The 24,847-nt window shown below is 41.5% G+C and overlaps 1 protein-coding gene across 5 annotated transcripts in view; it reads left to right on the top strand.

Annotated features, from left to right (window-relative positions):
- The window catches only part of PRMT8 (protein arginine methyltransferase 8), a 70,855-nt gene that overhangs the window by 20,477 nt on the left and 25,531 nt on the right, over positions 1-24,847 (top strand). For 4 of the 5 annotated variants that reach the window (XM_030040905.2, XM_030040906.1, XM_030040904.1 and 1 more), the window contains 2 exons: positions 13,821-14,006; positions 20,117-20,272. In XM_030040905.2, the coding sequence (XP_029896765.1) occupies positions 13,821-14,006; positions 20,117-20,272 (342 nt within the window). The remainder of the gene's footprint in view (positions 1-13,820; positions 14,007-20,116; positions 20,273-24,847) is intronic. The other variant, XM_030040909.1, reaches the window with a different exon arrangement.

Here is a 24,847-nt window from a genome sequence, read left to right on the forward strand (position 1 = left end):
ACAAACACCTCTGAATGGCAGCTCTGCCTATCTCAAACCTGGATCATAGTTTGAAGAAGCCTCTTTCTTTCTATTGATCCTAGACAGAGCCTCGGGTGGCTCAGCTGCCAACCGTCAGTAATACTAACAGACCAAACACAGTGTTTGTTCATTTGTATGGCAGTTCTGAAAACATATTCCCCTGATTCATAGTCCTATAGAAAATCCCATTTTTTTCTGTGTTTTTCACATTTTTGAAATGTTCTTCCTGTCACAAATCTCTCCCTCCCTATTAATTCTGAATGCGCAGCCAGTTCAGAAGTGAGAGCTGATGCTGCTTCTCCTCTGTCCCACTCAGTCGCTAATCATTGCTTGAACCGGAGAGATATTTAAAGAAACAGGATCCCAAGAAGCTTGATATATTCCAAAAAGGAAAAAAAAAAAGCATTGTTCTGTGTCAATAAAACCTTGAATCACCTTGAATCTTCTCCCACTCTCCATGTTAAATTATTGTAGCTTCCAACAACCAGCACTAGACAAACTGGGAAAAAGGTTTCTTTCTTGGGAATGAGGTATGAGTAGTACTGGAGTGAGCCAAATGCTGTTCTTGTGGTCCTGAGATTCATGAAAAAGATAAATCAGCTTTGGCAGATCTGAATTCAGTGACATGGCCAGCAGCAGGCTATAGGGAAACACTGGTTTTGCTTCTATTATTTTTCTCTCTTCGGTTTGTTTTTTTTTTTCCCTGTTTCTTAAATCATGTTAATGTTCAGAAAACTAGCAAGCAAAACTTTCAGTCCTATCCTTTGACTCACAGTTATCTTTGACAATGCACAGATTTTGATGGATTTTTTTTTTTCGGCCCATCCACCAGCATGTCAAAAGGCAAGAGAAACTGAAGGCCTGTTCCACCATTGGAACACAGATGGGGTTGGTGCAGTAAAGAATTTTGCATTGCTGTACATCATGCTGTGCCCTTACTGTGGCTAAAGAACAATAATGCCAACCTCCTGTGTGGAAAGGTGCTAAGACTAGCTAAAAAAAGACACTGAATTTGCGTCAATGTGTTCCTTTTTATAGGCCTTTCAGCACCCGAAAACTTTTACTCGGTGTTTTCAAGGTTTCGTCACAACTATGAATAGTAAAAACCTTTCTAAAGCTGAGATTCACTCTAAGCCTTTCAGGTTAAGAAAAGTCACATGAATCAGTGAAAATCACAGGTCAGAAGCACTTCAATCAGAGAACATCAGTCTTCGTGCTGATCAGCCTATTTACACAGCATCAGTGCAAGGCTAATTTGAACAGAAGCCCAGTTATACAGATCCTTCTACTGTCGGTTACATTTTCTGCTCATATTGTCTCTAGTAATTTCCTTTGTGCTTGTGAAGACACTTCTTCAGTCTGTGGTGATTCTACTGCAATCCTTTGAATTCCTTCTCTATTACTGCATAAGTAAAGGGAAAGATGCACCACTCATGCACGTACATGCAAATCTTGCTGCCCCTGTGCTCTTGTGAATGCACTAGGCAGACCCAAAGCTTTTCAGAACAAGAAGGAAGAATCAGGACCCACGCAGATGTCAACAGAAGAGCTTGAAAGGGTGTGTGGCAGCTACAGAAATGGGGTAGCAGAATGCAGGCTGCCCTTGCCTGCCTGACACCTGCAGGAAGGATTCAGCTTCAGCTGACACTGTGTGGTGCAAGTAGCAGTCGCTTGTTGCAAAGAGGCACTGACCAACTGTCCGGACAGTCACAGGTTGGGTGTTGTGGACAAAGCGTTCGACATTGTGTCCATAAATCAGGCAAGGATTTCCATTCAGTCTTAGCCCACTCTCAGCACACAATAACATATGCTGCCTTATGGATCAGCATCAATGGAAGTGCTGACTCAAAACACTCAACCCCTTATGAAAATGGCAACAGCAAGAAAGGGAGGGCGAATGGTAACAGCAAATGCCAGGATGGAGGCAGCCCCTTAATGGATAGCAATGGAGGTAGTTCAGGGTAGAGTCTCTCTGATATTTTAACTAACCTGAAACCTTTCAGTATGAAATTCATACATTCTCACTCCAAGGTAAGCCCGGAGAGGGAAGAGAAGATGCGCTCTTCATTGTAAATCTCGAGGGGAAGTGTCCTCCTGAACTTCCAGGTGCCCAAGAGAGAACAGAGTCAGAACTTTCCTCCCACCATACACTTAACCATGCTTGTGAAGCAGAAAAGCTACTATTTTTGTTTTAGCAGCTGGGGCTCCCGAGCACAAGTTAAAGGCTTTCTGCCAGTTTTCTCCCCAATGATTTGTTTACAGCTGGGCCCTTTACATCCGATAAAAATAAAGCTTTGACTGTCCTCACAAGAGTTTTATTCTAACGATTACAAATGAAAATACTAGTTGCAGATAGGTGTTAGAATCCAATACTCTCTTGACCAGTTTCTTTTAGATATTCTATGCATGGAAGGTGTAATGTTTAATATGAAATGTCTTATTAATGTCTATTTGACAACTGTTGATGTTACATGGGATTTCTGATTTAGTAGAGTAATACAAAATACACTGCAGACACAATACAAATGGAAGTTACACTTAACAAAATATAGGAATTGCAATTGCAGTTCAATCATAATACCAATGTGATTCCCATTACTGGTTTTTGTAATATGTTTACTGTCATGAAGCTGTGTGTCCACAGTCACCACAAAGGAATATGTGAATTGAAGGCAGCTCAAGCCCGTTGCTGTCATTGAAATTATTCTCTTACCTGTTCAACTTTTATCCTTTATGTTGGGCTGAGCCATGTAATCGCTTCCCCCACGCAAGTCTTTCTAACTCACGGAGACATTCGTGCTCTTTTAATGAAGTCAGGGGAAACATTTAAACCACCAGTTGATCCACTCAGCTGTTGATAGCTGCTTATCTGAAACAAAGGCCACCATCTAATCCCCTTTGTGTTGAGACAGCTGTGGTCAGTCACACGCTGCATTATTCCCTGAGTCTCATGGGCACATCACCCTTGCCCATCTCCAGTGAGCCTTCTTCCATTTCAAGGCTTGATTCAGAGAGTCTACCTCTTGGGGTTTAGTAGTTCACAAGAGGATGCAATAGGCTGATAACCCACACTAGGAGATGGCTGACTCCAAAGTCACACAGTGAGATGGACTTAAAATCAACAGAGAGGACAAAAAAACCTGCCACCCTGGTTATTACAGGTAATCAAAAGAAAATCTGTGCTATAACATATTAACACCCAGTGAAGTACAGCTCCAAAGGAAGCAGCAGGGTGTCTGCTCTGTGCAGGGAAACAGACTATTTTTTGCTAATTGACAAATGAAAGTGCCAAATGTGGGACTTCTGTTCAGTGTTGGTGCCCATTTGCTGGTAGTTCTGAAGTGGCACTGAACTGTGTAAGTCAGTGTGCTGATTTTCTCTGGCACTTCAACTCAGGAACTGCCATTTCTCAGTCTTGTTCTCCTTTCTGTCCTCATTTATCCTGTAGAGGTTAAAAAGTAATAATGGATAAACCTGGATACTTCTTAGGTAGAGATCTCCTCTAGAGCTGAACTACATCTAAAACTACACTGAAGTGTAGATCAGAAGCTTAGCTAGGACATGGAGTAGGTGATCAGTTGGAAATTTTTTCCTCTCCCCCATTCTAAAGCTCAGCAAAGCCTATAGAATATAATGTCTTCCTAGAACCGTTGTGAAACATCTGAAGCTCAGTGAGAGGGGAAGAGAATGACTGGGATATCAGATGCAAAGGGACTTTCAGGGATCAGTGCATTAGAAATTTGCTAAGCAGAGGAGGGCTTCCATTAAATTTTCTGCTAATTTCAGAAAATAATTTGTACAGATAGAATACTCTGGTTATTTTTGTTAATAATTAGCCTCTAAAAATAGCACAGCTCTACTTTTTCATGTGAATTTCAGCTTACTGCCTGATACTGAGAAAGGGCCTAAAAATAACTGGTTTTATAGTTGATTAGCACTTTCTGGTTCTTTTTCCGTGTCACAAGAAAATCAGTCAAGATGATGATGGGGTGGGGATGAGGTTGTCCAGTGGTACAGCTACTTCCCCTACAAGAAACGCAACATGAGCATTGATAGTGGGGCCTTTTCTCCCCCCGCCTTTTCTCAACAGATTTTCATGCACTTGCCAGGGTGATGTAAAGTAGCTTTAAAGTACCAAGCTATTTTTATTTCCTTTCTATTTTGTGTCCATCTTGAGTAGTTTCTCATAAGGGGCTGTATCACTTGTTATTTATTTGTACATCACTGGAACCATGATTCTGTTCAGCAAGGCAGGCACTTACGCAGCAGCAATGATAGTAGCAACCAATAAGAAAATCACCATGGAAAGTTCACACTTCTCTGGCTTTGTAGCTTCATAACTCTTTATGCAATGGTCTGCAACAAACTCTTCCTCTTCACTGCGTTCAACTTTGATATTTTCAGTACAGGCTCCTATAACTTCTGTTGCTATTTCTACAACAAGCTGTGCCTTGTGATATGAGGCGTTTTAAAGTAATTTGGCACATGAATATCTCTCTTCACTTGGGGATGAATAAAAACCATCGGTCATGTTTACATTTCTGCTCGCTGCTTCCAGATAGCAGTAGCATGTCTTCCCTGGCTTATAGTTGATCACAAAGTGAAAACAACTGCTAAAAAAGCTAGGGTTTCATGCCTCAGAAAATGACATTGTCCTTAATTTTTACCCCCCCCCCCCCCGCCCAAAGAGCTGAATTGCCTAGTCATCCTTAAAATACAACTAACTACCATCTGTTAACAGGCCCCTAACGTTCTGACTATAGGTCCCTACGCACCATTCATGGCTTCATAGCCATGACGATAAATCGTCTGTAATTCAGAATTTATGTGGAGTTATCTCAGCTTACCTGGGTGACCCACCCCACAGTATGGAGGCTTCTTTTATAGGGCCTTGCACATTGAATGTTGGACTCTGCAGAGAAGTGAAAGGGCAGTCTTTTTATTTTCCAGTGAGAATTCTACACTGTGAGCTATACTGTAGAAAAGAAGTATTAAGGTGACACTGATGAGTCCCCTCTGATGCACATAGAAGGGAAGAAGCCAACAAACGCAGAACAGTGAGAAACCTAGATCCTCTTCCCAGCTAGTCCAACAAGTTTGTGCAAAGGCCATCCTAGAAAACTGGCTCATTATTTACTGAGCCTCACATCACAGGAGGAAAAGGAACTGAATCATGGCTTGCTAAATAACAATATAGGCTTTGAGCTACTCCCAGGAAAACATAGCATGGAACAATTTCTTCATCCTATTTAATTGCAAAGTGCCAAATCTACCTAAGCAGCGGAGAACATCACTCACCAGGAACCTTGAACTATCAGCGCTCATGTCCACACAGGAAAAACTATTACCCTTGTTCCAGCTACTGCCTCACAGTACCCAGGTGCCCTAGAACTAGTGCTGGACTGACAGGACTTGAAGACTCCATCAGACAGCCACACATAAATCTGAGGGTTTCCATCCCCTCTCAAAAAATGAGGCAAGACTGGTGCTATTTGACTACTTGTATTGCAGAATACAAGGGGAAGGGAAAGACTAACAACTGTAGTTTAAGCCAGTGCTGCTCCAGCAATATGACACCCTCGCAACTTTCTCACTCTGCCATGCCAAACCTGAATGGGAGTTGGAAGTGGTAGTGTGAGTTTGGCCCCTGAACAGCACACCATAGCTGAGTGTTACTTCTTGTTGGTATAGAAGTGCTTGCCTGATCAGGCCTGATGGGACATTAAAATATCAGCATCAGGGCAAGTAGTAAGCATTTAATGTTAACAATTGCCACTACCAAATATAGAGGTGACTCTGCAGTGAGTGCCCAGGAATTAAATTGGTATGGTTTATTTTTATATTCCTTGAGTTTGTGACCAATATTTTAAAATCAGCGGGAAGACCTGATGCATTTTATTAATGCAGAGATATTTCTTCCCCTTTTGCAACTCCCTGAAAGGCAAATCGGAAATAAAATGACACTAAACTTGGAAAAGCTCTTTATTTCCCAGAGGCTATAGCCTAATTCAGATCGACCATTCTGCTATCAGCTTTTCCTCTTTCGTCACTCTTGACAATAGACCTGCAATAGACATACCTCAGACCCTCCCTCTGAACTACCACAAAAGCTAAGCCTCTAATAGCCTTGTCAGAACAACAGGCTGTTTCCCCTTCTTATGTCTATGCATCTTGATTGCTTTTGTTCTAGAGAGTTTTGGATGTAGTGCTGCAAAGAGAAGAGATCTGTCAAAATTCCTGAAAACCAGAAATCTCAGAAGGAAAATCTGTTGCAGGAACACATACAAGATGATAGTTTATACCTACTGCTTTTTTTTCTGGGTAGTTGAATGGAAGAGAAGAAAAAGTATTCCATGGTGATCAGTCAATTTAAGTGCTCCCTGGCCTTTAATGGCTATTTTAGATATTAGGTGCACTTCAAATTTTTGTAGAAGTAATGCCAATTATGTAACATATGGCTGGTAATAACATTCTTAGCTCTCACAGTTGACCTCAGTTTTTAATTTTAAATTCCTGTGGTGATATCAGAATTTCACCCAGTCAATATTCGTAGGCTGAGGACCACTCATTAAGGCACCTTCCTGTTTTTCACTACTGTAATGGCTCAGCTTCTACCAAATGAATGGATAATGATGAAATTAAATTAAATTCTCACCTTCTTTAGTCAGAAAAGGAGAGGCTTAAATCAATAGGAAGGTAGGAAGGATTATTCTTTTTTTAATCATTTGGTTTTATTTGCCTTTCGTGGATCCTTAAAAGGGATGGGATGCCCCAGTGGAAAGCAGGAACATGCAGTCTTACCATGTCAGATGTAGCTGTAAATCTGTACAAGACCAGAAGCTGCAACCTGCGAGAGCCACTGGCCTTGTGAGGCTGCTGGTTGCGGTTGCGCTGCTCTGTGATCTACACACCAGAGTCAACTTTTCAGACTGGATTCTGGAACAGGAGAAAAGCTGCTGTAACATACAAACCATACTTCTTAGCAAGGCACCAAATTCAGAAGAGCTTTATGAGAAAGCATGCTGTTCCTAACTGTCCTGATATATGGTACTGAGCCAGAAAAAAAGCTGGGAAGTCTGGAATGTCTGTCAGAAACACCATAGCCCTGATGGTCTAGCCTTTATTTCTCAGCCTGCCAGATTTGCTTACAGGTGTCAATCTTGTGTCAAAATAACCAGTGTGCTTGAGTATATCCACCTCTTCCATTCCTGATTACACTGAACAATGGAAACAAAACCACAGAACATCTAGCCACAGAACAGCACAGCTTGCCTTCTTCATGAGTTTGAAAATTCTCCTCTATTTAATTCTCCACCTTTCAGATTCTTGACTCATGTAACAGAGACCATTACACTGTAACAAATCCATATGCTGTATATTTGGAGGGAACAGCATGGTTTTATGTGAGATTGGTTTCCAGATTATCGATTGCAGTAACGTTGTGTCTACCCCATGAAACGAAGAATGAATTTAGCCGTCTGCCAGCTGGACTTCACTTTTAATATTATCCACCAGAGGGCAACGGTTCTAAAACATGATTCAGCCCTAAGCTGAAGCTGCGAAACTCTCTGACTTCAATAGAAGGAGGTTTGAGACTTTAGCCAGCACTAGAGAAACTCCCCCCGTGCAACTTAGCTCACTCCTCATGAGGCTTAAGGGGCTTCAAACAAACAGTCCAATGATAGACCATCTGCTCTACACAACAGAGTACAGGTGAAAGCACAAGGCATCTCTCCAGCTGTTCCTTGTAACAGGGATTTTGTAAACAAAGGTGTTGCAGTTAAGTCTGTGACATGAAATCTAAACCAATAATAGACAGTAGGTCTATCACATGCCAAAGATAATAAAAATGCAACCTTGTCCTAAAGAAAGGTACCTCTTAGCACTTTTTAAATAATGCTTTGCTATCCTTTCACGAGGTACTTTGCAAAGAGTAAATTTCAGTTAATAGTAATATGTTTCTCTCATATTTCCTTCTGTTCTATGCTGAACTAGGACTGTTCATGCCCTGTACTGAACCTTCTACTCTACACACATTGCAAAATCTCCACCTTTATAAAAGGAACACAACTTCAGTTAAATGTCAACATCTGTAACTACAATTTGTCGCTTGTTTTTTACTCCTGTACCCAAGCTGCACTGTAATGTGCAGTAAGCAGTCAAGAGGGCAGGCTGGATGAAGAGCATTTTTATTACCTGCACTGGCACACAGAATGGTCTAGAACTGCTCAGACTTTTGTCACTCCCACCCGTACATTCAGTCATCTCATTTTCTACCATCTCAGTCCAATTCTGTTACACGTAGCTTCAAAAGCTTTTCATTCCAGAGTGTCATGTCCTTGTATTCTTCTCATAGTTTGCATTCTTTAATATCATGAAAACAGGTTTGGTTCCTGTTGTGTGTACAAATCTATAACCCCAAATCTATAACTCACCCCATAATCTACACTAGGCTCAGGTTTATAAGCTTATTGTGCCATTGCCACCTGTGTCTCCTGCATAGTACAAATATAATTGTCCATGTCTTACTGTCATAGAATAATATGGGTGGAAGGGACCTCCGGAGGTCATCTGGTCCAGCATCCTGCTCAGATAAAAGATAACTTTAAAGCTAGATCAGGCTGCTAAGGACCTTCTCCAGCTGAGTTTTGCAATCTACAAGGTTGGAGACCCCACAGACCCTCTAAGCATTTATTTCAGTACTTAACATCTGTTAGGGAGAAGAATTATTACCTTATAACCAACTGGAAATTTGTTTGCTTAATTTGTGACCTGTCACTAAGAAGATTCTGCCTCTTCCCCAACATAGTCCCCATTAAGAGTCTTGACAGTATATAGTACCCTGGGTCAGATCCACAAAAATATCACAGTTCCTATCTTGTATTTACATGTAGATATCTAAATTCCTTTTTAACTTTCAAACAAGTAACAGATTTGCAAACCTTTGTGATCTTTGCATTCCTTCTTGCTACTTGGTGTTACTTCTGCTGCAGCCTAAATAGGCCAGCCATGCCTTTATCATACTGAAGACCTGCTTGCATCTTTCACTTTGACTTTTTGAGGATTTGGACACTTAGTGTATAATCAAGTTCCCTGTATGAGTGCTCAGTCTCAGTTGTTCTGGACAGAGGCTTTATTCTAAAGCAAACAATAGAGCCTCAGGTCTCAGAACATGCCTCAGTGTTTTCACAATATTTTTACTATCACCATTACCTTAGGGATAACATGTAGCAATTGTAACGTACTCTAAGCTATACTTGTCTGTAAAGGACAATGAATTTCCTGCTGATAATATATGGGCAGGTTTGTCTATGACACGTTGATCTGGCATTTCACACACTCCATGTAGGAAGTTCAGAGCAGTGCTTGACTTTGAAGTGGCTGAAAAACGAGTAGCTTCAAAGCAAGCAGTTTTAAGAATCAGTTCTCTCTCCCAATTTTTTTACAGTCTGTCTGGCTAGATTTGCAGTTTTAGAGTTTAGAGAGATTTGCAGTTGCATTGAACTCATAGTTATCTGCAATTTAAAATAAACTGAGCCCAATTTTTATCAAGCAGAAAGTAGATTTGTAGCTGCTGAGGAACTGGCTACTTCGTCCTGATTTTGGGAAATATCACAACATAAAGCCTCCACTAACAAAAACAAAATCTACAATGAAAGGCAAACATTCTTTACTGGTCTTTGAAGGCCATGCTTCCTGAAAACTTGTACCTAATGCAGACTTTTTACTCTACACACCTCAGCTTTTGTCACAAACCTCGTAAGAAATGACTTGTGCATATTTCACCATCTTGCCTCTCTGTAGGCAGATGGATATATTGAAAAGGCTCAAAATAGCCTATGATTTTTTAATACCTAGTTCTCTTTTGTATTATGGGAATTGTACATCCAGATAGCTTCATTAGTCCATGTTGTCTTAGGTCCAGTTTTCAAGAAAGAAGAGTTTCAACAGTTTCCATTGATGCACATGGGCAACTCCACATATCTGAAAGTCACATCCATCACTGAAGTGCCTATATGTGTTTTAGAAACCTATATCAAGATGTTCAGATGTGAGATTTTGAGAAATGAATGAGAGTTATGAATCTTGCCTTTTGTAAGATTTCAAAGCTTTCAAAAAAGCGGTCCTGTGCTAATACCCTTGATGCATCTATAATCTACCAATCTTGTCCACAAAGAAAGAGGAAAGAAACTGTATTTAATTTTTAAAAGTAGGAAAATATTTCCCTAATTTTCTTTAAGCGTTGAAATGGTACAGAGCAGCAGGACCTAAGTACCATAGCAATGGTAGAAAAAGATTACTTCTCACATCCTTCAGACCTTCGAACTATATCTTCAGTAGCAAATGTGAGATGGAAAAATAGAGGGCTGCATGTTTGGCACAGTGATGAATGGATTCTGAGGTAGCTGCTTGCATTCTTTCAGACTTCATCTGCATTAGCAGCAGCCAGTGTTCTGCAACTGTGTGCAGCTGGCTGGAATATGTATTTGTAATAAACATGGTTTATTCAGATAGAATTTGTTAGATTTTTTTTCATTGATGTGAGGTTTACACCCAGCCCAGATGCTTTCCCTTTTCAGGAGTTACTCAAAAGATGAGTTGTTTCTGACAGGTAGGGTGTATATGTGCTGAACTTGTAAATCACATCAAGGATTCTTTTCAGTTCTGGAAAGAATACAGGAAGCTGTCTTTCCTTGATAGCTTTTCTCTTGGAGGCATGTTTTCTCCTAAAGCAGTTACACCATACGCCTAAAAGCTTAGTTGTTTCTAGTTTAGCAAGCACAGAACTGTACACCTGAAGACTTTATTGTTTCTGATAGAAATAATAGCTTTCATTACATTTCTTTATTTTGTAATTGTCCACTGTGTTTATATGCTTTCCCCAGGTATTTGTTGTCACAGGACAGGAGTTACTCTTGACTGAAATTGTTCACAGTGTCTATAGCAAATCTATGATAGGGGGATTTCCTGAGCCCCACTCACAAAATTATTCTTGTGATTGTGACCTTGCCTTGGAGTTTCAGAATTACAGTGCTACACACAGAAATTATAGTAGTGGCTATTAGAGATGCTGCAAAAAATTGCATCATTTTAATTTTGGTGTTAATATGCCTAAACCAGAAATGAAGCAGCTGATTTAAGGTCCCTGTGACAGAGTGCTGCTGGCTGAGAAGATCACCACCCCTATCCAGTTTTCTGCTACCCCTTCTGCATGAGGCTATACCTATAGCAAGGATGGACAGTGCATGACCTAATGGTATTCACAGCCTAACATTGTCACACAACCACCATCAACACATTTTACCACAGGCTGCTTGGCTACAAGCTAAGACAGCTGAGAAGCAGACCTGATAGGCTTCTACTTCTTCTGCTACATGGGATATGTACTCTCTGGCAGAGATGTAGGTGGACGCTTGAGAGCAGTAAGTCTTCAGGTACTTTAGATAAACCTGAAAAGTACTGTGAGTCAAAGGTCTAATACTGCCTCAGTAGCTTAATAAAAGTTATCTTGCCACTCCTTGGCTGTAGCAGAATTCAGCTGTCTTGCAGACTATGAGATAACAATGCTAATTCCTTTACAGCAAACAAAATCATTCAGACAACTTTCCTAGGCTGAGCTGCTGAATTTAATTTTGTTCCGTATCTTTAGTCAGTATAAGCCTTGTTCTCATAACCCTGTCTAGACAAATTTATGCAGCCAGGAGCAGAACTGATACTTCCTGAGAGCCAGACAGAAGATTCACCTTCAAGACTAGCCTCTTTTCCTGTAGAATATGCTTTATATTGTACAGCAAACCACATCTGAATTTGTAGTTTGACAGCAATAGAAATGCTAATACCCCTTTGGTTTCATTGAAAAAAACTGACAGATCTTCTCTCCAGTAGGTAGCTTTTGAGCAATTGCCTGTGATGTACTACTATCTTGTATCTGGAGACCTTACCTAAGACAGGAACAGAATGAAGAGTTCAGTGACTGTTATATTTACATATTTTGCTTGTAAAATGACGTGGAGGACAAGATTTAGGAGAAAAGTGTAAGACCTTACAGAGTTCATATTAAATTGAAACAGAATTCCAAACTTCTACAGTTTAAGTCTTTGTAATCCAGCAGACAAATACAGAAAGGACTACAGGGCAAGGTAACTGCAAAAATTTGATAGTGTCTACACCAATGGAGAAAAATGTTAGGATATAACCTCAAGTATGTAATTAAAAGTATCAGGATTAAATTTGGAAGGGTTGAATATTACAAGCAACACCTTGACAGAATGAGCTGTCAAGGTGTTGCTTGCAATGAACAGGCAATGAAATAGTCTCTTAAGAGAAATGACTGTAAATGGACATTTTAAAACTAGACAGGACAGAAATACAAATACCAATTGGGAAAAATTGTATTCTGTGTGGGAGGTGAACTGGGTGAGGTGATAAAGTCAAAAACATCAGAAATAGAAAAGGCGTATAAATAAAGCATTTCTGGATCTTTGGGGATGAAAGGTGTTACAGGAACATAAACCACTAGTATTCATTTTTCATAGATGGACCAAAGAAATCATCAAAAGATGACACATTTAAATCTTCAAATGAGGAAGGGAAAAAAATGTGGTGGGTTTTTTTTTGTAGTAAAGTAAACTGAGCTAGGTTAATTGATGCTATTCAGAGAGAGTACAGGGGATTGATGTCTCGCAGTATCAAGCTATAGAAGACAGAGTGAACTTTATGAAAGTATCTAGGAGAGGCTCAGGCAAATCTGGTCCCCACTGGGAAACTACTAAATCTGAAAATGAAAAAAAAGTGCAAGAGGAGGTGACACATTTTGAGTAGGATTGACCTTCCTAATACATGAAGTTGTTGACCCATAATTTGCAGGTGAGTTAGTGCATATGTGAAGCTGTAGCATCTTGCTCAGTCTTTCTCAGTTTTCAGCATTTTGCTTCATGTTAAGGATGAAAGTTGTAGATGTACTTATGGGCCAGACCATGGTTTGTGTCTCATGTTTGGAAATATTCTGGCTTCTGTCTTAGATCCTACAGGTGTCAAATCTGAGTCAAGGGGGGGTAAGAATTCTGGCTCTATTAAAATTTTGGTGTTGGAGATGCAATACGCAAGGAAAAATTAAGTGCAGTGGGCCAGGGGGTGTTGGTAACCCATAACTCCTGCATCTCCCAACAACCAGAAACTAAATTAAGGGATCACATATCCCACACAGTTCGCTACAGTGCTTTCTGGACATGCTGAGAGACTTTCAGATAGTGTCAGGGACTTTCAGATATTGTGAGCATTCTCAGACCTACCTCATCAAGACAGCCAGATACATTACCTGACAATTAAGTATCGATTGTGAATCCTGTCCTTCTTGTTGGCAACACTGTGTTCAAAATCCTTTGATTATGAGCTCTTCTTTGCAGGGGAACTATTTATTTATTACAACTTACCTCTCACAAAGCTGTGACAGTTTGACAGAAAAAGGCACTAAAGGAGAAAAAATAGCTCTTAACTGCCTTGTGTCAATGTTTGGAGTCACCCACTTCAGCCAACACCAATAATTTGCCATTACTTTATCACTGATACAGGTATCTGCAGAGGAACATCAAGGAAAAAGCCATTAAGGAAATTTTCCAAAACAGAGCAAATAAGTTAAAGAGTCAGGGACAGACGGCAGCCTAAATTTCACTTATGATACCCCAGATGTCTTTGGTCTTACTATCTCCTAGCTAGTTATAATAATATCACTATGCTAGACAGAGAGAGAAATGTTTTCTTTTAACGATGCCTCTTAACAGTATTCCATGTTCTCCTAGGTTTGTCCCATCCCATCCCAGCCTCCTCAGCCTACTGTTGTTCCAAAGCCAGTTCAATCTGTCATACATGTCCCATTGCAACCAAGCTGCCCGGGCCGAGGCAAGATGGCAAAGCTCATCAATCCAGAAGAGATGACATCCAGGGATTATTACTTTGATTCCTATGCTCACTTTGGAATTCATGAGGTAATATTTATTTTTATTTCAACAATTAATAATAATAATAATCATCATCATCATCATATTTTCTTTGATTTATTAGTTATTTATCCCCCTCCCACTTGCTCATTATTATATTCCTCTGCCTTTTCTCACAAGATTGTATAATCTGGTTATGTGCCAAAGATATCACCCACTTCTCTAGAGACCTGTACTCAAAACCTTTGTCCCACTTAGATCCTTATGTATGAGTTCTCCACAGAGCTTATATTAGCTATCTGTACAGCGGTGATCTTCATGAGCGCATCAATTTAGTGCATTTATGAAGGTTGCAAACTAACCCAACCACACATGGAAACTACCTTATTGCTAAGTGAGGTCTTTTATTCTCTTGCATATTTGAGCACAGATACCAGCAGAACAGCTACTCAACTGACATAAGAAGCCAAGTAATTTCTTGAATCCTGGCATGTTACTTGAATGCACAGGCTGCATTAATGGGAACATATAGCCCAATAGCCTCCAGTAAATACACTCCTGTAAAGAATTCAAAATACACAGTGGACCATATTTACCATCGAAAAGTTGACTGTAGACCAATTCTAAAGAAGACACCAGTATCTTATATTTACATCACCCAAGAGGATGGGATCTTAAAGACTAGGATGCAAAAAGGCCAACAATGTGATATCAGTGGCACTTCTCACAAACCACATCACAAACAGTATCTATTTCCATTACTCTAGTAATTGTTTGTGGGGCGTACACATAAACAGAAGATTTCTAGCTGCCAATTACTCTTGCCAGTGTCTTCAATCCAAGAATGGAAGAAGATAGAGGAACAATTGAGTGGGAAGGAGACCTAAGAGAAATATTGAAGTCACATCAGAGAGTTCAACTCAGATTGAGCTCCTGATGGAAGGATGCAGCTCTGTAGGTCTCAGAGAGTTCAGGGAGTACCTGGGGCCTCTTGCTGAGGCTGGAAAGTGGGAGGTTGCCTCCTTGCCTGCAAGAGGTGTGCACTAGTAGAGGATCTGTGTCAACAAGTAAAGGAGCTGCTAGAGGAGGTTGGCAGATTTTGCAGCATCAGGGACATGAGGAAGACACTGACTGCATCTTCTCCAAGATCCTGAAGGTACAAGAGCCTAAATCCCCAACTGTACTGAAAGGAGAGGCAGTCAGAGTCTGTACTTACCAGGTTTGGAAGTGGAGACTCCTCTGATGGTGAAGTCTGGAAACTTGTGACTTCTGGCAACTGGAGGCAGGCTTCTGATCCACCTGCAGATCTCTAGCTACAGAATAGGTTCAGTGCTTTCATTGTAGATGAAGGGCAGGAAGTTCTGTCCAATGAAGCATCAGAGCCAATTGGCCCTGAGCCACACAGAAGCACTGGGAGGAAGCAACAAGTGAGAGTAGTGGAAGGCTCTCTCCTACAGGGGACAGAGGCCCCCATCTGCTGACCTGACCTGCTATCTAAGCATTTGGACCTGGGACATTGTGGAGAGGCTGCTGACATTTGTCCAGCCCTTAGACCAGCCTTGGATTACTACCGCTGCTCTTCCACATGAGCACCAATATGAGACCTGGAGCATATCAAGTGTGACTACACAGCTCTTAGGATGATGATCAACAGCAAGGTGTGCCAGGTGTTTTTTTGCATCAGTTCTAACAGTGCAAATAAGGAATTGAGGAGAAGTGCTCCTGCAGGTCCACAACTGGTTATGCAGCTGGTATCAATGACAAGGTTTCAGTTTTTATGTCTACGGGACCCTCTTTGAGGATTGAGGTCTGCTAGAAAGAGATGGAATCCACCTGCCAAACCAGGCCAAAAGTGTCTTTGCCAACAGGTTGGCCAACCTGGTGAGGAGACCTTTAAGCTAAGAATGATAGAGGAAAGAGGTGATGACTGACAGTCTTATGGGGAAGTGGTGGACCAAGTTGGTAAGCAAAAGATGCAGGGTGGTGTGGACAAGACCTCATAGTTGGTCAATAAAGCAGAGCAGAAGGGGCACAACCCAAGTATAAGTACACAAAAAAAGAAGTACTAAGAGGCAGCATTATGGAGGAAGGTCTCATACCTTTTCTGGAAAATCAACACCACAGAGAGCCTCTCTGAAGTGCCTGTACCCTAATACATGCACCCTGGGAAATGAACAGGAGGAATTAGAGGTCAGTGTACGGCTGCATGGCTACAGTCTCACAGGGATCAAAGAGATGCTGTGAGATTGCTCACACGACCGGAATGCCACAATAGCTGGACATAGGCTCTTTAGCAGGGACAGATGGGGAAGGTGGTGGGAAGAGAGACAGAGCAGCTGAATGCACAAACTCATGTCCTCTATGGGACAGATGATGTTCCAGCGGAGAGCTTATAGTTCAGAATTAAACAGCAGACCAACATGGTTGACATTGTTGTGGGTGTCTGCTACAGACCACCTGATCAGGAAGTAGATGAGGTCTTCTTCAGACAACTGAAAGGAGTCTCATGTCTGCATGAGACATGAGTCTGATTTCTGATCCATGAGAGACTTTAATCACCCCAACATCTGTTGAAAGGCAACAGAACAGGACATAAGCAATCGAGTACATTTTTGGAATTCATGATGATAGACTCCTGGCACAGATGACCTGAATCAATGGCGGGCGTGGGGTGGTGGTGTAGTGCTCTGCTGGTCCTGATACTTACTAAAAAGAATGAATACTTACTAAAAAGAATGAACCAGCTGGGGATGTGATGGTCAGGACAGGCTTGGCTGCAGTTACCATGAGATGATGAAGTTCAGGATCCTGAGAGCATGGATGGTCTCTCAGCATCCATGCTATTTGTCTTGTTGACAACCCTAGGTTTCAGGAGAGCAGTCTTCATCCTTTTCAGGGATCTACTTGGAAAAATCATATGGGAGATGATCCTGCAGAGAAGAGGGGGCCAGGGAAACTGGTTGATTTTCAAGGCTCACCTTCTCCAAGAACGGTCCATCCTGACATGCAGAAAGTCAAGCAGTGGTGGCAGGAAGCCTGCGTGATTGGACAAGAAGCTTCTGACAAAATTCAAACCAAAAAAGAAGCATACAAGAGGTACAAGAAGGGTCAGGTAACCCAGAAGTAATTTCAGGGCCAGGGTTAGGAAAGCTAAGTTGCATCTGGACATGAATCTGGCAAGGGATGGGAAGAGTAACAAAGCAGGGCTTCTCTAGGTGTATTAACAGCAAAATGAAAACTGGGGAAAAGGTGGGACTCTTGCTGAATGAGGCAGGGTATCTAGTGACAAAGGGCATGGAAAATTACTTCTTCAGTTCTGGTTTTACTGGTAAGACTTGTCTTCAGGAATCCCAGGCCACTAAGATGAGTGGCAAAGTCTAGAGTGAGGAAGAATTACGCTCAACAGAGAAGGATCACTTAAGCAAGTTGGACATACCTGAGTCTATCGGACCTGATGGGCTGTCTCCACCAGGGCTGAAGGAGCTGGTTGATGTCATGGGCACACACTTAACTGGAAAAAAATATTCTTTACTGCGAGATTGGTAAAATGCTGGCTGTGGAGCCTCCATCCTTGGACATATTTAAAACTTGATTGGAGAAGGCTCTGAAAAACCTGTTCATGTCATTTTTGCCTCTTATTCTTTAATTGGTTACCACTGAGAAGAGTCTGTCTCTGCCTCCTTTCTTCCCCCACTCAACAGATATTTATACACATTGATAGGATCCCTTGAGCCTTTTCTTCTCCAGGGTGAACAAACCTAGCTCTCTCAATCTCTCCTTACATGCCAGATGCTCCCATCCCTTAATCATGTTCATGGGCCTTCACTGGATCTGCTTCAACATCTCTTGTCCTGGGGAACCCAGAGCTGGACACAGGACCTCAGATGTGGTCTCACCAGTGTTGAACCACCTCCCTCGACCTGCTGGTGATGCTTTTTTTAGTGCATCCCAAAACGCTGCAAGTGCACATTGCTGGCTCATGTTCAAACTGCTGTCCACCAGGTTCCCAAGGTCATTATTAGCAAACACTGCTTTCCAGACAGCCAGTCCTTAGCCTACATTAGTGCATGAGGTTATTCCTCCCCATGTGCAGGACTGTCGTGGTTTAAGCCCAGCCAGCAGCTAAGCACCATGTGGTCATTCACTCGCTCCTCCCCTCCCTGGTCGGAAGGGGAGGAGAATTGGAAGAAAAAGGTAAAACCTTGTGGGTTGAGATAAGGACAGTTTAATAGGACAACACAAGGAGAGAAGAAATAATAATAACAATAATACTAATAAAAGACTATATAAAGCGAGTGATGCACAACACAATTTCTCACCACCTGGAACCCGATGCTCAGCCCATTCCTGAGCTGCGATCCCTCCTCCCTGCCCCTGGCCAGCTCCCCCAGTTATATACTGGGCATGATGTCATAAGGTATCGAAAATCCCCTTGGCTAGTTCGGGTCAGCTGTCCTGGCTGTGCCCTCTCCCAGCTTCTGGTGAAAATTAACTCTATCCCAGCCAAGCTCAGGAGGAGGACTTTGCATTTCCCATTGTCGACTTTCTTGAGATTCCTGTCAGTTCTTTCTTCAGCTTGCTGAGGTCCCTCTGATTTGCAGCACAACCATCTGGTGAATCAAACATACTCCTCCCAGTTTTCTATCAACTGCAAACTTGCTGAGACTGCACTCTGTCCCATCATCCAGGTTATTGAAGGTATCCAACAGTATTGGCACCAGTATTGACTCCTGGGGGACACCACTAGTGACTGGCCTCCAGATGGACTTTGTGCTGCTGATCGAAACATTTTGGGAGCAGCAGTTCAGTCAGTTTTTAGTCCACTTCACTGTCCATTTATGTAGTCCATATTTCATCAGTTTTTCAATGAGGATGTTATGGGAAACAGTGTTAAAAGTCGTGCTAAAATCAAGACAAACAAGCATCCACTCCTCTTCCGTCATCCACAGAGCCCATTATTTCACCATAGAAAGCTATCAGGTAGTCGGTCATCTCCAAATCCATGACGAACACTCTCCATCACCTCCTTGTCCTTAATATATTTGGAAAGTTTCCATGAGGGTGTGCTCCATCACATTTCCAGTGTTGTTGGACTGTTCCTCTGCCTCTTTCTTTGCCTGATACCAAACCATGTTTTATGATGATAAAAATAGCCTTTTATTCATCTAGTTACTGACTACATATAGTCTCATGCCCAAACAGGTAAGTGAGCAACTGATACATGTAACAATCCAGTGCACTAGTGCTTCAGACTGCTGGGCAGTGAACTGATTCTTTTTATCCTGAAATTCAAGAACTCATTTGCCTACTTGCTTAAACTATGAAATGATGGCAGTAGTATAAGCAAAGATTCAGCCTTCTAGACCTAACAGAAGCATTTTGAGAAAATTAAAGTGTGTGTTGAATGGCCTACACTTCTCTTAAAAATGGCACTTGGATCTTGACCTCAGTGCTCTTTATTGATATAGTTTGGCTGATATATGCACACTTGAAAACGAGGTGTCAATAGAATGCAATGCATATACTGGTGCTATCAATGAAACAAAAATCAGCAGCTAACAATGACATCTTAAAATAGTGAGATAGTGGTCTAGGTTATACATTAGTATCTTCTGGAAATCGGTCATATAAATGAGTGAAGAGAAGAGCAGTAAGGGAGTACCATACAGCACAGTATCTCTAAGCTCTACAATGGACTTTCTGCATCACATTGGGCAAGGCTATCAAGACCGCTGTCTTATAATGGCTTATGGAACGATTTCTTTTGTGTTCAAAGAGGAACCTCAGAAGTCCCTCCACTGAAGTTCTAGGTTGTGGATGATTTAGGAGAAAGTGAAACCTTGAATTTTTGTATGGCTTCTATCTATGCCCAAAGCAGTGCTGTGGTTAGATTACATTCTGGTTGTCAATTGTAACAGTGAAGTAATATTTAGAAAAATAAAATTGTGCAAAGGACATCATGCTTCTTCTTAATAATTCAATTCTAAGTAGCTAGCATTTTACAGTTGCTTTGATGTGTGCACCCCAAAGTACTTGAAAAACTCTTCAGGTTGGGTGTTAATAATGCTTAAATTAGAATAAGGGAATGCATTCAGCAGCAGTGTTGAATGCATATAGGCACTTCAAATAATAACACAATGGGTTTTTTTTCATCACAGGAAATGTTAAAGGATGAAGTGCGCACATTAACCTATAGAAACTCAATGTATCACAATAAACATGTTTTTAAAGATAAGATTGTCCTTGATGTTGGAAGTGGCACAGGAATCCTCTCCATGTTTGCTGCAAAGGCAGGAGCCAAGAAGGTATATGGGGTAAGAAGACTTTCTCTCATATTTTGAGTTTGTGCATTGTCATAGAATCCTAGAATGGTTTGGGTTGGAAGGTACCTTTAAAGACCATCTAGTTCCAACCCCCCCTGCCATGGGCAGGGACACCTTCCACTAGACCAGGTTGCTCAAAGCCCCAGCCAACCTGGCCTTGAACACTGCCAGGGATGGGGCATCCACAGCTTCTCTGGGGAACCTGTGCCAGTGCCTCACCACCCTCATCATAAAAAATTTCTTCCTTATATCCAATCTAAATCTACCCTCTTTCAGTTTTAAAGCCATTACCTCTTGTCCTATCACTACATGCATAAGAATTTGGCTTGGTGATTTACCTTTTCTTACTTGTCTTGGTTTGAAATTCTTCTCTCCAAGCTCTTGTATGACTTGATTTACAGTGACTTCAGTGGAGTTCTGTTTCTTTCTATGACTTGCAGTAGTGTGCGTTTTCCAAATCAAGATATAATGTCTTCCTTTGTGTGGAATCTTTGGTGATCTGATACATATTCACATTTTTTCTTGGTTGCAAAAAAATGTTAAAGGGACTCACTCCTACTCAGAGGGGACAAAGGAACTAGCTTGCTTTTTTAAATTCTTATGTTCTGCAACTTTGTAGTCTTGGAAACAAATTTCTTTAATACACTTTTCCCTGTACATTACAACTCAGTGAGTCATGCAAGAAAGCACGTGCATGTTTTCTGTGCCAATAATAATGCTTTTCAGAGGCAGAAAGGAATGATTACCTTAAATACATTGAGCTTTAGGAGCAAGAATGTGCAGTTCTCTGCAGAGAAGTCATTAGAGAGAGCATAGATTTGCTTCCTAAGTATATTCAAAGTTATTCGTACTGACTCTAAAATGACAAGTACATTTTCTTTTTGCTTTGGACTTCTGTTTGCCCTGCAGACACAACACAACATAGAAAAGGGGAACTAGATTCTATTTCTCTGTGTACTTCTTCGACAAACTTGTTTACTAAAACTTAGTTGGCTATATCTGTGCATTTGAAGACACTGATGTCACTGAGTATCTAAACTGTGGGTCTTTATTACTGGTAATGATACATGAAATGTAGGGACTCCCATTCAATTCTCAGGCTTATATTTTCAAAATCCAGTGTTAATTCTGAGTGCCTCATCTGAGTATCAGACTAGAGCATGGAAGTATAGATAGCTGAAATCAGAAGGTGCTGGCAAAAGTTTTGGAGTTTAAGCATGAGACTTAATATACAGAATTGTCAGCTAGAATGTTATTTCTTGTAAACTGAGTACAGAATCTATTATCTCAAAGCCTCAGGGAGAATAAACCTGTAGCCTTTTCCGATGCAGGAATGCAGGTCTCACACAAGGATGTTGCAGTGCTGTAAAAGTATAAGCATATACAAAATGATGATGCTGTGCTCCCACCTTCCTATCTCCCAGATCCCTGGCCATATGGTCTTCCTCCCTCCGTTGTGCTGGCACTGGTGCTTATCTGATTCCACAGTCAGCCAGCTCACTGGCAGAAAATTCACCCAGTAAAAGAAAAGTAAATACTTTTCCACAGGTTGTTGTTTGTTTGTTTGTTTTTGCTTTGGATTTCATTACAGTTCAGGCTGTATTTCAGGCATTTATAAAGCTCAGTCGCACACCAGTGTCAGCTCACCCATGGACTTTTCAGCACTGAAGCTGGGGGTTGTGCTATCTGGGAAACTTAGCTCTCAAAGGAATTCACTTAAGGTGTGAAACTCCTCTGCTATAGTCTAAGAGTTTCAACCTTCTTGTCACGTGAGCTACCTCACCATGAACCCTGTCACACAGCAAGCTGCAGACTTGTATTTGTGTTGGAAAAGCAGATATTGCAGAGATCTGGCAGTGGCAATCTTACAGTCAAATTCGGACTTTATGGTCCTATTGGCAAAGAGTGCCAACTGAAACTGCGAGTGTTCCTTTTAAAAAAGCAAACATTTGTCATGAGTTATTACATAGAGCTGAGATGTTCCAGTTTCTTCTCTACAGTTAGAAGTGATTTTTCAAATAGCATGATGTGGGAACTGTTGACAAATGCAGAGTGTTGGTTTCCTGACTATAGTGCCACTGAAATCACTCTCATCTTTCTCACTTTTTCCCTTCTTCAGGTTCAAATTCATCCACTACCCTGTCTGGTTCTTTTATCCCCTCTTACTCACTGTTGGAACTTATTCCTTGCCACTACCTCAGTCAACTGCTAGAATCATCTCTGGGTCTTCAAGAGGCATAAATCATAGAATCACTGACTCATAGAAAGATTTAGTTTAGAAGAACCTCTGGAAGTATCTAATCCAACCTCCTGCTCAAAGCAGACTTAAGTTTAAAGCTATATCAGGTTGCTCAAGGCCTTGTCCAGTCCAGTTTGGAAAATCTCCAAGGATGGAGACTCTAAATCCTCTCTCAGCACCTATTCCAGTGCTACAATCAGCAGGAATTTTCCTTGCTGCAGCTCATGATTACTGACTTTTGTCCTGGCACTGTGCACTTCAGAGAAGAGTGTGACTGTTTTCTCTGAAATCGCTTTTTAGATAGTTGAAGATAGCTATTGGATTGGGGGGATCTCTTCTACAAGCTGAACAGAACCAGCCCCCTCAGTTTTTCTTCTTCTTTCTTCATGTGCTCTGGCCCCTAACCATTGTGGGAGGATAACAGGAGATCGTGCAATGATGTTCATCTAACTGGGGAGCTGTTGTAAGACATGTAGAGACAGGATTGACGTGTGGCTGTTGGTGCTTGGGAGGGGTGAGTGAGGGAGAGAAAAACACATTCAATTATCCCTTGAAACCTTGGTTCATCTGCTGCATTTTGTCATACAAAATTCAGGGCAGTCACTGCAGTAGAACCATCTGAGTTCTATGGTATTTCCAGACAAATGCGACAGTGTAGGTAAGAAGGAGTTAAACAGACAGATAAAATGAAAGCACATGTCAGATGTTAGCTGATTTGGATAAAAAGGTGGTGATGAGGACACAGCCCAGGGGAAAAGGAAATCTGGGAATGTGGTGACTGTTTCAGAAGAAGACCCTAGTAAGAGAGGAGACATTTGCAGCATTAGACTGAAGACTGAGAAGTAAAATGAAAGTAGAGATGAATATACACACACAGAACTAGATAGAGGTGAAGAAACAAAAGGGTCCCTCAAGGGGTCCATACTGTAATATCTCAATTAATGACATAGATAGTGGGATTGAGTTCACCTTCAGCAAGTTTGCAGATGACACAAAGCTGAGTGGTACAGTTGATATACTTGAGGGAAAGAATGCCGTCCAGAAGGACCTTGACAAGCTTGAGAAGTGGACCAGTATGAACCTCATGAAGTTCAACAAGGGCAAATGCAAGGTCCTTCACTTGAATCAGGGCAATCCCCAATGTCAGTACAGACTGGGTGATGAACTGATTGAGAGCAGCCCTGCAGAGAAGGATTTGGGGATACTGGTTGATGGAAAATTGGATGTGAGCCAGCAATGCATGCTTACAGGTCAGAAAGCCAATTGTATCCTGAGCTGCATAAGAAGAAGAGTGGCCAGCAGGTTGAGAAAGGTGATACTCTCCCTCTGCTCTGCTCTGCTGAGACCCCACCTGGAGCACTGCATCCAGCTCTGGGTCCCCAGTACAAGAAAGACGTGGACCTGTTGGAGCAGGTCCAGAGGAGGACCACAAAGATGCTCAGAGGGCTGGAGCACCTCTCCTGTGAAGACAGGCTGAGAGAGTTGGGGTTGTTCAGCCTGGAGAAGAGAAGGCTCCATTATTGCAGCCTTTCAATATATAAAGGGTGGAGAAAGACTTTTAACCAGGGCCTATAGTGATAGGACAAGGGACAATGGTTTTAAACTGAAAGAGGGTAGATTTAGATTGGGTATGAGGAAGAAATTTTTTATGATGAGGGTAGTGAGACACTGGCACAGGTTTCCCAGAGAAGCTGTGGATGCCCCATCCCTGGCAGTGTTCAAGGCCAGGTCGGATGGGGCTTTGAGCAACCTGGTCTAGTGGAAGGTGTCCCGGCCCATGGCGGGGGGGTTGGACTAGATGGTCTTTAAAGGTACCTTCCAACCCAAACCATTCTGTGATTGTAAACGGAGGTACAGACATATTGGAACACACAGTTTTTGTAAAATCCAAATGCTTTGTAAAATTGGACAGATTTGAGCAGATCACTGACTTGAAGAGAACTTGGGGAAAACCTGACAACACTGATGTTTTTTCCTATTTCTTCCCCTACAGAATTCAGTATTTTCTTTTTCTGAAATGAGTTGCTTTTTAAAATAAAATTGTACCACAGTATGGAGTCCAAGTCAAAATAGAGACAAACAGCGTTAGCCTCCCTAAAGCAAGTTTATTTTCTGAAATATATATTCCTTCCTGGAACATCTGAGTGTTTTTTTTTTTTATTATTTTGCTTTTTTGAGAATGAAGCTGATTTTTGGAAACTTGTAGTCATTCATGGAATAGAACTTTTTATTTCTTTGCATCTTTTTCTTTAGAAAGGTTGGAAAGCCACTTCCAAACACCTACATACCCATGCTTTATTTAAAAATCACCCAAAACAACCAGAAAG

Source organism: Aquila chrysaetos, chromosome 17 (assembly GCF_900496995.4).
Source record: "Aquila chrysaetos chrysaetos chromosome 17, bAquChr1.4, whole genome shotgun sequence".
NCBI lineage: Eukaryota > Metazoa > Chordata > Aves > Accipitriformes > Accipitridae > Aquila > Aquila chrysaetos.